The sequence below is a fragment of the Pipistrellus kuhlii genome, unplaced genomic scaffold (genome assembly GCF_014108245.1).
Source record: "Pipistrellus kuhlii isolate mPipKuh1 unplaced genomic scaffold, mPipKuh1.p scaffold_m20_p_47, whole genome shotgun sequence".
Classification (NCBI taxonomy): Eukaryota; Metazoa; Chordata; class Mammalia; order Chiroptera; family Vespertilionidae; genus Pipistrellus; species Pipistrellus kuhlii.
Window position 1 is genome coordinate 602825 of NW_023425548.1, and position 12102 is coordinate 614926.

Below are 12102 nucleotides of genomic sequence, written 5' to 3' on the forward strand. Positions count from 1 at the left end.
GTGGGAAAAGACTAAACATAAACTGTGCACCTATGGATGAGGACAATGGGGGGTGGGGAAAGGGCAGAGGGTAGGGTGAGAACCTGGTGGAGGGGAGCAATGGAGGGGGGGAAAATGAGGAATATTGGTAATAATATGAACAATAAAGATTTATTTTAAAAAAAAAAAAGAAAGAAAAAGCAAAAGCAAAAGCAACAAACAATAAGACAGACAGCAGAATTCTCAATCAAGCCCTGGCTGGGTTGGCTCAGTAGATAAAGCATCGACCTGCGGACTGAGGGGTCCCGGGTTTGATTCTGGTCAAGGGCACATGCCTGGGTTGCGGGCCAGTGGGGGGTATGCAGTAGGCAGCCGGTCAATGATTCTTTCTCATCATTGTTGTTTCTATCTCTCTCTCCTTCTCCCTTTCTCTCTGAAATCAATAAAGAAATATATATATATATATATATATATATATATATATATTTTTTTTTTTTTTTAATTCTCAATCAAGATAATGAAATCCATGTTATTTGCAGATTCTTAATATTTCCTACAACTTTTGTAACATTATACTGTTACTACAGTTATTATATTTAAAATCTTTTCCCTGAAATATCAGTTTTTAAAAATATATATATTTTACTGATTTTGTACAGAGAGGAAGGGAGAGAGATACAGAGCTAGAAAGGTCGATGAGAGAGTCATCGATCAGCTGTCTCTTGCACACCCCCTACTGGGGATATGCCCGCAACCAAGGTACATGCCCTTGACCAGGATCAAACCTGGGACCTTTCAGTCCCCAAGCCGACGCTCTATCCATTGAGCCAAACCGGTTTTGGCTGAAATATCAGTGTTTAATGAATGTAAATAACTGATTATTTTGTATCTACCTGTAATATTATATTTAAAATAATTTTTCTTGAAAGATTGTTTATTGCATGTAAATGGCTAATTATATTGTACATACAATCTGGTAATAGATTCATTTTGTATCTTGTAAAATAAATAAATATTTTTAATATATGTATTTTATTGATTTTTTACAGAGGAAAGGAGAGGGATGGAGTGAGAAACATCGGTAAGAGAGGGATAGAGTTAGAAACATTGATCATCTGCCTCCTGCACATCCCCCACTGGGGATGTGCCTACAACCAAGGTACATGCCTTTGACCAAAATAAAACCTGGAAGGAACCCTTCAGTCCTCAGGCCGATGCTCTATCCACTGAGCCAAACCGGTTAGGGCAAAATAAAAATTTTTTTAAAAGAAGAAAAAAAAAGATAATGGAATCCAGAAGATATATTGAAGTGTCCAAAAGAATGAACCAGAAACTACATGATAAAAATCAACCTTTACTGCCATGGTCAGTTAGCTTAGTTGATTAGAACATCATCCTGATAAACCAAGATTGTAGGTTCAATTAGGGCACATACAAGAATTAATCAACGAATACACAAATAAGTGGAACAATAAATTGATGTCTCTCTCTCTCTCTCCTTTTTTCTCTCTCTCTAAAAATCAATAAAATAAGCCCTGGCTGGTGTGGCTCAGTTGGTTGGAGCATCGTTTGTTTCATGCACTGAAAGGTGATAGGTTCAATTCCCTGGAAGGGCACATACCCAGGTTGTAGGTTTGATCCTGGTTGGGGTGCCTGGAAGAGGCAATGAATCGATGTTCCTCTCTTTAAAAAACCACAAATTATGCAGTCAAGTTCCCCACATTTGGGGAAATCGCAGGGGTCAGCACATTCGGAGTGCAATGGATAAGCCTCGCCCTGGGAAAACCACCTTCATGATCATGGTATCTCCACTGCCAGGTAAGTATTCAATAAAATAAAATTTTATTGAAAAAAACACACAAAACACACAAAACTCTTTATAATCCATTTAACCAGTAGGTATTGTGCACCTGTTATGTGCCAGGCACGGCATAGAATAATGAAAATCAAGTGTTGCTGAAACCGGTTTGGCTCAATGGATAGAGCATCGGCTTGGGGACTGAAGGGTCCCGGTTCGATTCCGGTCAAGGGCATGTATGTTGGTTGCGGGCATATCCCCAGTAGGGGGTGTGCAAGAGGCAGCTGATCAATGACTCTCTCATTGATGTTTCTAACTCTCTATCTCTCTCCCTTCCTCTGTACAAAATCAATAAAATATATTTTAAAAAAAAGAAAAGAAAATCAAGTGTTTACTTCAAGAAGCTCAAAATGGCACTCAACCTTTTATTCAAAAGCTCTACTACATTTGAGTTAAAAAGACATACTTCCATCATTAACAGCGGTTTCCTTAGGGTGCTTCCCAAAGGTGGGAGCAGAGGGCACACAACACAATGTGAAAGTGTATGTGGTTTGAAAAGTTTCTCCCAAATTACATGATCCTCTCTCACCCCCTGCAGACGTAAGAATTACTGGTGTACTGGGAGAGAAGATGCAAACATTTGATATGATACAGCCCTGGTGGACCCCAGAAATGCCTTGGGGAGTTGGAATGAAACAGGCTGTTACTTCATGAGCAAATAGGAATAGAGGCTCATCCCACTTAAGGTATTCATTATTTGTTATACCGAGTTGGGACCTGGAACCTTTGGCACGGAGTTGAAAAAGTTTTATAAATTATTTTTGCTTTTAAGTCATGTATTTTATATATTTATCCCTTATCTCATATATGGCTCGCAAACATTCCCATTCTATAAGCTGACATTTCATTTTATTGTGTGCTGTGCAGAAGTCTTTGTTTAATGTAGTCCCACTTATCTATTTTTTCTTTTGTTGTCTGTGCTTTTGGTGTCATATCCAAGAATCATTGTCAAGACCAATGTGATAAAGCTTTAACAAATTGGCTAAAGACTTGGACATCTCCAAAGAGGACCTACAAATGACCAACAGGTACATGAAAAGGTGCTCCACTTCATGAATCATCAAGGAAAGGAACATCAAAACCACACCACCTCACACTGGTTAGAATGGCTACCATTAAAAAAAAAAAAAAAAAAAAAAAGGCAGGTTTAAATGAGGATGTGGCAGTTCTTGTAGTTTTCTTAGAAATGTAAAATGGTTTATCTATTATGGAAAACAATATGGAAATTCCTCCAAAAATTAAAAATAGAGCCATCTGATCCAGCAATCCTACTTCTGAGTATTTATCAAAAGTATTTAAAATCAGGATCTCAAACAGGTATGAGGACTCCAGAGTTCATTGTAGCATTATTTACAACACCCCAAAAGTGGGAATAACATCAATGTACACCAATGAAAAAGTGGAGAAAGAAAATGTGCTATATACATGCAGTGAAATACCATTCAGCCTTTAAAAAAAGGGAAATTCTGGCCGAAACCAGTTTGGCTCAGTGGTAGAGCGTCGGTCTGCGGACTGAAAGCTCCTGGGTTCGATTCCGATCAAGGGCATGTACCGTTTCCCTGAAAATAAGACAGTGTCTTATATTAATTTTTGCACCCAAAGATGCGCTATGTCTTATTTTCAGGGGGTCTTATTTTTCCATGAAGAATACGGTACACATTTATTGTTAAATGAAAATAAAGGAAATTTATTACCTGTAATACGGTAGTACGGTAGTTGTCAACACAAACCAGACAAACTGTGAATCCTACAGTATCAAGAATTTACTCATTTATTCAATGACAATCATGTCATCATCTTCTGGAACATCATCATAACAACCCAATTCCTGAATTTCCTGTGACCATTTCTTTCAGAATCAGTGGACCAAATCTCTAATGTTTAGCCTGGGGGGGGGGGGGGTCTTATTTTGGGGGGGGATGCCTTATATTTCACTCAGAAGGAAACCTGTAAGTAGGTCTTATTTTCAGAGGATGTCTTATTTTCGGGGAAACACGGTACCTTGGTTGCGGGCACACCCCCAGTAGGGGATGTGTAAGAGGCAGCTGATCGATGATTCTCCCTCATCAATGTTTCTCTCTATTCCTCTCTGTAAAAAAAATCAACCAAATATATTAAAAAAGGGAAATTCTGAATAAGGACAAATATTGCATGTTTCCACTTACACGGGGTACCTAAAATAGTCGACTCATAAAACCACAAAGAGCGGCAGTGGCCAGAGGCTGTGGGGACTGCTGATTTCTTGTTCCACAACTCTAATCCATGTTGCCCCCCTTCCCAATGCCAACTGACATGTTTTACATGTACATTTTGGGTTGGCGCCTACGGACATTTATAGTAAAAAGTTTAGTACTGAGCCTAAGCTATTCAGCTATCCCCCAAATTCCTGCATTCATCAATTATTTATACCTTACAAATGCTAAGAACAAAGATGAAAATTTAGATATTTCAGCTTCACAGGCAGCTTGGGGAAACTACCAGGAACAAAATAATTTTGAGTCTCAAGTGGGGAAAAATGGGCTTCCCAATTCAGTTATATTTTATTTAAACAAGGCAAAGAATATTCCTTTGCCCCTTAGTAGTTGAAAACATATAAACTATGATGATCTAATTTATATAGAATATTTTAGTCTTTTAATATGTTATTGGATTTTTAAAAAATAAAACTAGTATATATCGAGGTATTTGCCACACTTCACCCTTCATTTTAAATATAAAAAGTGGTAAAATACACTAATTTATCAGTTTAAATAGCATTTTTTAAAATCAATGATCATCCTTGCACACATGAATTTTTTAATAGACTTTATTTTTTAAAGTAATTTTACATTTACAGAGAACTTAAGATAGTACAGAGCTGTCATGTACCTGGCATCAGTTTCACCAATTACTACCATCCTACAGTGGTATGGTGTATTTGTTACATTTAACAAACCAATATTAATAAATTGTTATTAACTAAAATCTGTATTTGCATTTCAATTATAATTACATAGTCAAAACAAAACTCCTAATTTTGCTAGAAACCTACAAACTCAAATATATGTTGAAAATACCGTACATCAGAGTAATTGCCTATACAACTATGAGATAGGAAGTAAGAAATGTGACTAAAAGGGAATAAACAAATTTTGTGAGAGCTTTTCAGGAGCAGATAGCTGGTTATAAACTGAAAAGTACAACGAACGAACTCAGGTATATTAAAAAAGGAAGAGGTTGAAGTGAGAATGACTTTGGGTAAAGGACTGTCATACTATTTAGCTGTTAAGTCCCACAGGAAAAGAGAATGAAATTTAAGTTATGAATTATTAGTGGGCATGTTCATTTCCCCTATCCCCCCACCCCCTCCCCCATGCTGCATTATCTTTAAGTGAAAGATTCTTCTAATGTCACGTCAGCTCATTTCACCAACTGTTTGGCCGCCAACCTCTTATCTCTCTCTTCAGCAATGGTGAGGCGAATACCCTTTCCACGGGGAAGGGAAATCCACGGTTTGTTGCCTTTGCCGATGACAAAAATGTTGGAGAGCCGGGTGGCAAAGCTATTGCCAGTGGTATCTTTGACGTGAACTACGTCAAAAGAACCAGGGTGCTTCTCTCTGTTGGTGATCACACCAATTCTTCCCAGGTTGGCACCTCCGGTGATCATACATAGGTTACCGGTGTCAAACTTGATGAAATCGGTGATTTTGCCAGATTCCAGATCAATCTGAATGGTGTCGTTCACCTTGATGAGGGGATCAGGGTAGCGAATGGTACGAGCATCGTGAGTCACCAGGTGAGGGATTCCCTTGGTGCCCACAAAGATCTTCCTCACTTTGCACAGCTTGTACTTGGCCTCCTCAGGTGTGATACGATGAACGGCAAAGCGGCCCTTGGTGTCATAGACCAGACGGAAATTCTCTCCCGTCTTATCAATGCTGATGACATCCATAAAACCAGCAGGGTAGGTCACGTCGGTTCGGACCTTGCCATCGATCTTAATGAACCGCTGCATGCAGATCTTCTTTACTTCATCTCCTGTAAGGGCATACTTAAGTCTGTTTCTCAGGAAAATGATGAGAGGGAGACACTCTCTCAGCTTGTGGGGACCGGTAGATGGACGGGGAGCAAACACACCGGTCAGTTTATCCAGCATCCAGTGCTTTGGAGCTGCTACACGCTTCAGATGCTTCTTGGGACCACGAGCCATGGCTGCACTAGGTACGGAGAGAGGGCTCTCTTCTTGCTTAAAAGTAAAAAAAAAAAAGGGGGGGGGGGGTCAAATATATGATAACAGAAGGAGACTTTGGGGGGTAAGCACACAACAAAATATACAGATGATGGATTATAAAATTGTGCACCTAAAATATATATGTTATTAACTCATGTTATCCCAATACATTTAATTTTTTAAAAAGAGTAAAGAATCACAGAATATAGAGTTGTAAAAGGCATTAGATCTTTGCATCTTCTGGAAGCAAGTTAATGTGTTAGGAAGACTGAAGAATTTACAGTCAGGTAGACGTGGGTACTTACTAGCTAGAAGACTGCATTATCACTAAACCTCTCAGGTCTTCAAAGTACTCACCTAATAAGAGGTGGGTAAATACCTTGCAGGGAAAGGTTGGAAATTATATACATAGAATAATAACGATAGTGTCTGGAATATATTTGATTCTCAATAAGCGGAAGCTATTATATATATTCCATTTTCCCCACTTCACAGAGAAAGAAATGGAGGAAGCTATTATATATATTCCATTTTCCCCACTTCACAGAGAAAGAAATGGAGGCTACTATCTCATGGAAGTTAGAGGCATACCCAGAAACATATTAAAAACCCACTTAAATGGATTTCAAATGCATATACCTAAGAGTGGAACTGGAGGCATGACTTTAGGATTAATTCCTAGAAGTAGGATTGATGTGTCAAAATGTTAATAAATGTAGTTTTGTTAGAGACTGACAAATTTCCCCTCCAAAATGACTGAACATGTTTGTATTTCTACCAGCAATTCATTCTTTTAAAAGAGAAGTGATGTCTCTAGAACATTAAAACTTTAAATACCATGCTGAGCAAGCTGGCCCATGAAAACAGGTGTGACTAAGGACTGGACTAGTTCCACCAGCACATAATCTTCATTAGGAATAGGGTGAGGACCAAGAAACACACTTAGTACCCAGCAGCTATTCAATTGTAAAGCCTTCTTTCTTCCTAAGAGACTGATTTCTTTCTAAGTGAGGAAAGATTTACTTTGTATGAAGTGCATGGCACGGAAGAGGAGGGTGACCTGGGTATGTGGCATTGCATATATGGATCCTCATTGTGGAGGGTATAATGAAGTAGAGGTCACCTCCCCAGCATCTACCCCACTTCCCCCAACTACTCTTATTTTGTGTTCTCACGTCATTTATTGTTATCCACTTCTTTCCACAAAGCCTAAAACCTTTGAAAAAACATACATCTACCCCTGGGCCTATGGCTGTGAATGTGGCTCAGGCTTCATTGATTGTTTATGGACACATAGTCCCACGAGGGCAAGGTAAAAAATAAAAAGCTGTCTAGAGAAAAAAGAAACTAGGCACTTGTGTAATTGATCTTCTCAATTAAACTAACCTTTAAACTGTCTTACCTCTGAACTTCCCAGCTGTCTGACCCAATAAATTCGATTTATTATTTAAATCAATAAGAGCAGAGTGTTTTGTGACTTGCAACCAAAAATACTCTAATTTGTATAATTAGCAACGTTAGCATGACCCACAAGACATATTTCATAAGCTCATTCTATTCCCTAGGCTTTTAAAATAATAGGTGGGTGAAAATTAGTTATCTCTACATAAAGCTTTTTCATTACAGAAAACAGTTCTGCTAGTAATGGCCAATGCTACTAGTTTAAATTCTTACCTTTTAGAAACCAAGAAGGACATTATTGTTACCAGGTTTAAATTTCTAGTTCAAATAAAAAATTTAGATACAAATCTTTATCAAGAAATTTTAACAAGGCATAGAAGTTTTTAGATCAGAATGAGAGGCATGTACATCTATTTTGCCACAATTTTAAAATATAGTCTTCCTATCTGTCTCAATTATAGTCAGGTCTATGCTTCTCGGAGCTTCTGCTTTGTTCACTCAAAATGTTTAATTTACCCTGCTACAGACTGTTTAGTGTGGGTATCAAGAACTGTAGAGAGCCTACACATGGACAAGTTAGCCTTACTCATAGCAATAGCAACATCCAGAACATCAGCATTTCCTTTGGGAAAAGGGTAAGGGAACACTTGCAGGTGAAGTGGGTGGCCTTATTGGAGGGGAAACTTCAGCTCAGGAAACCCAAATATTTTTTTTTAAATATATTTTATTGATTTTCCACAGAGAGGAAGGAAGATAGAGCTAGAAACGTCGATGAGAGAGAAACATCGACCAGCTGCCTCCTGCACACCCCCTGCTAGGGATGTGCCCGCAACCAATGTACATGCCCTTGACTGGAATCGAACCCGGGACCTTTCAGTCCGCAGACCTACGCTCTACCACCGAGCCAAACCGGTTTAGGCATGGAAACCCAAATATTTTATAATGGACAGTGGAGGCATGCCTTTGCTTTGTTTACTATACAAACTGACACCGTGTGTTATAAACAAAGACAGACTTCGCTTTTCTAAGACAGGAAAACCAGAACCCTACCCAGTTCTAAAAGGATTTTAGCTTGCTTAAGTCATCACCATCATCAATACCATCAAAATTGGATTAATATTTATGGACTTGCTTAAGGGAGCAAATAATACAATTTGGCACATTTTGAGTATTTCTATATTTTGTTTATTTTTTAACAGAATCAGAATTCTGCTTGTGTGGCAGTGGGTCGGGAGAAGGAAGAGGTGAGTACTGATGGTGGGACTGTGCCAGCTTGTCCACTCTGCCTCCACTACAATCCACTGACCTTTCCCCCCCAAGTGCCTTTCCTTCCTAACCATATACAGCATTCTCCTTGGCATCGCAATAAAAAGTTTTCCCTCCTTTATGGTTAGCCACCTGGATAACTACTTGATGGGCTCATCTCTTAATCTGGACCTAGTCACTACCATTAGAGAACAGGAGATACATACCAAGTATATATTGAATCTTTGGCACTATGTTAGTGATGGATCTAAGAAATAAACTAAATTAGAAAGGGTATCTATATTTTGTGCTGTTTTAAGTACATTATTTCCTTTAGCCCATTACAGCACTTTGTGTTAACTAAGGTCCTGGGTGATAAGTTAACATGTACCATGGTGATAACAGAACCATGTTGAAATTCTAGCTGCATTTGATATCAAAATTCAAGGTGAGTTCAGAAAATTCATCTTGGGATTCAAGAAGACTGAAGCTTAGGGGGAGGAAAAAAAAGTCCTGTACAGTGAGAAAAAGAGTGCTAATATATACTAAGTATTAAATGTGATTACAGATAATGAGTGCTGCAGGAAAATAACCTTAATTAAAATAATTACTGCCATACTCTATAGTTTTATAAAACCCACTGCTCCATGTACAAGAACGGATCAAGAACCATTTTTAGATGGTAACATTAGTAGGTTACTTGACTTTTAAGTCTTGAATTTCTTCCTTGCCTTCTTCTTCAGAGGAAAAAAAAAACATAAGCCCTCAGATTAGAACCTCCTCAACCTTTCTGAGCTGCCCACACCAAAACTTAGCTGCACCTGCACCCACCCTTCCTTCCTTCCTTCCTTCCTTCCTTCCTTTCTTTCTTTCTTTCTTTCTTTCTTTCTTTCTTTCTTTCTTTCTTTCTTTCTAAATAATATAGTCTTATTGATTTCAGAGAGGAAGGAAGAGGGAGAGAGAAATGTCTATGGGAGAGAATCATTGATTGGCTGCTTCCTGCACACCTCTCACTGGGGATGAAGCCCACAACCCAGACATGTGCCCTTGACTGGAATTGAACCTGGGACCTTCAGTCTGCAGGCAGACACTCTGTCCAGTAAGCCAAACCAGCTAGGGCCACAGCTATTTTTTAAAAAATATATATTTTACTGTTCTGTTTTGTTTTTTTACAGAGAGGAAGGAAGAGGGAGAGTTATTTTATTTTTTTTTAAATATATTTTATTGATTTTTGTACAGAGAGGAAGGGAGAGAGAGAGTTAGAAACATCGATGAGAGAGTGTCATCGATCAGCTACCTCTTGCACACCCCCTACTGGAGATGTGCCCGCAACCAAGGTACATGCCCTTGACCGAAATCGAACCCGGGACCTTTCAGTCCTCAAGCTGACGCTCTATCCATTGAGCCAAACCGGTTTCGGCAAGGGAGAGTTATTAACATGGATGGGAGAGAAACATTGATCAGCTGCCTCCTGCACACCCCTACTGGGTATGTGCCAGCAACCAAGGTACATGCCCTTGATTGGAGTCGAACATGGGACCCTTCAGTCCGCAGGCTGATGCTCTACAAACCAGTCAGGGCTGCAGCTACTCTTTACTCCTTGTCTCTGCTAGGGGTGGACAAGACACCCTCCCCTATCTAAAGCTTATTTTTTATACCTACACCCTCCTTCCTCTTCAGATCCCTACTCCAAGTATCCTGCTCAGATGGTGTTTGTAAATATACTCTTACTGATTTCAGAGAGAAAGGGAAAGGGAGATAGAAATATCAATGCTGAGATTAATTGGCTGCCTCCTACTGGGGATCAGGCTTGCAACCCAAGTACAGTATGTGCCCTAGACCAGAATCGAACCCAGGACCCTTCAGTCCACAGGCCAATGTTCTACTCACTGAGCCAAACTGGCTAGGGCCAGATGATGTTTTTAAAAAACCCTTAAGTCTCAATGCCTATCAGCATTTAAACACGCCCCAGGCTCTGCCTTCTTAAAAGACTCTTCCCTCGCCGGGACCGGTTTGGCTCAGTGGATAGAGCGAGCGTCGGCTTGGGGACTGAAGGGTCCCGGGTTCGATTCCGGTCAAGGGCATGTACCTTGGTTGCGGGCACATCCCCAGTAGGGGGTGTGCAAGAGGCAGCTGATCGATGACTGACTCTCGTCGATCTTTCTAACTAACTCTCTATCTCTCTCCCTTCCTCTCTGTACAAAATCAATAAAATATATTAAAAAAAAACACAAAACTCTTCCCTCACCCTATATAGAGGTGGGCAAAAATAGGTTTGCAGTTGTTCTAATGGGGAAGACATGCAGGTTAACAGCTTTATTAATAAACAATAGCACAAGAATAAACTGTTTCATGTACTCACAACTATAAACCTCCTTTTGCCAACCCCTGTATTTTTCTAGACCTTATGTTACCTCCTTCCTTCATAACCAAGTTATTTCTTATGTGCTGCCTCACTACAATCTGGTAAACAGAGTAATGTGGAACAAAGTTGCGCCTCCATTTCCTCCTTTACCAAGCAGTAAGTGTTAACGATCAGTTCCATTATAAACAATATTTTTTCTAACCCTCACCCGAGGGTATTTTTCCATTGATTTTTAGAGCAAGTGGAAGAAAGACAGACAGGAATACTGAAGTGAGAGAAACACATGGTTTGCCTCAGGCATGCGCGCGCGCGCCCGGGCCAGAACCAGGCCGGGGAGGAGCCTGCGACCGAGGTACACGCCCTGGACTGGAATCCGATCCGGGACCTTGCAGTCCGCAGGCCGGCGCTCCGTTGAGCCAAGCCGGCTAGGCCTAAACATTATTTTTTAATTCGCACCGACAAATGTAAGTATAAGACAACAGACAGAGCCGTTGTAAAGTAAAAACTGGTTGTAAACTCCGTTCAGGCTCGCCTCTTACTCGGCTGTATCCCCAGAACGTGGCGCAAGGCCTCGCATGCGGTAAAGACGCCATATTCGTCTTTCCATGTGTCTACTTAATGCCTATCTTAGCGAATAAACATTTGGTAGCCAATAGTGCTAAAATTCTACCTCCAAAAGAACTGGATAAATGTGCAGGCTCGGTATGTTTTAAAAGTTATTTTAAATTTAGCGTCCTTTTTTCTCAGAATTCATTACCAATCACATACGCAGACAGCTAGAAAATAGACCAAAAATTGCCTGCTTACTCGGTAAATGATTTGTTAGTAGTAAAAGTAATAATTTAAAAAAGTACATGCAGTTAACTTTACCTAGTAAAGACGAAGTTTGTGAGAGGAAAGTAGTCACCCGCCGCGCCTCGGTCTCCGACGCAATGTGGTGTCTCACGCAATGGAGTCTGCCGCCCTCTGACCCCACGCCTTTTGGCGCACGTATGACTCCGCCTCCTGCGCATGCCCACTTCCGCGTACCCGCCTTCTGCGC

The 12102-nt window shown here is 40.0% G+C and overlaps 1 protein-coding gene and 1 non-coding gene across 3 annotated transcripts; both read right to left on the reverse strand.

Moving 5' to 3' along the window:
* Positions 1-1635: 1635 nt before the first annotated feature.
* On the reverse strand, positions 1636-1805 carry LOC118704812. The gene has a single exon (XR_004983522.1). It is a non-coding gene; the product is annotated as a U1 spliceosomal RNA (small nuclear RNA).
* A 2773-nt stretch (positions 1806-4578) lies between these two features.
* Positions 4579-12087, reverse strand: LOC118704788 (40S ribosomal protein S4, X isoform-like). Of its 2 annotated transcripts, none has more exons than XM_036412718.2 (2): positions 11931-12087; positions 4579-6064 (listed from the first exon to the last, which is right to left on the reverse strand). In XM_036412718.2, the coding sequence occupies exon 2, from the start codon at positions 6026-6028 to the stop codon at positions 5237-5239; it is 792 nt and encodes a 263-aa protein (XP_036268611.1). In that variant the 5' UTR covers positions 6029-6064; positions 11931-12087; the 3' UTR covers positions 4579-5236. The 2 variants fall into 2 exon arrangements, with proteins under 2 accessions (XP_036268611.1, XP_036268612.1); XM_036412719.2 differs by having other exon boundaries at positions 4579-6060; positions 11931-12057.
* Between the last annotated feature and the right edge of the window lie 15 nt (positions 12088-12102).

Coding starts and splice junctions, on each gene's coding strand:
- LOC118704788 (XM_036412718.2), bottom strand. CDS start 6,028: ATGGCTCGTGGTCCCAAGAAGCATCTGAAGCGTGTAGCAGCTCCAAAG.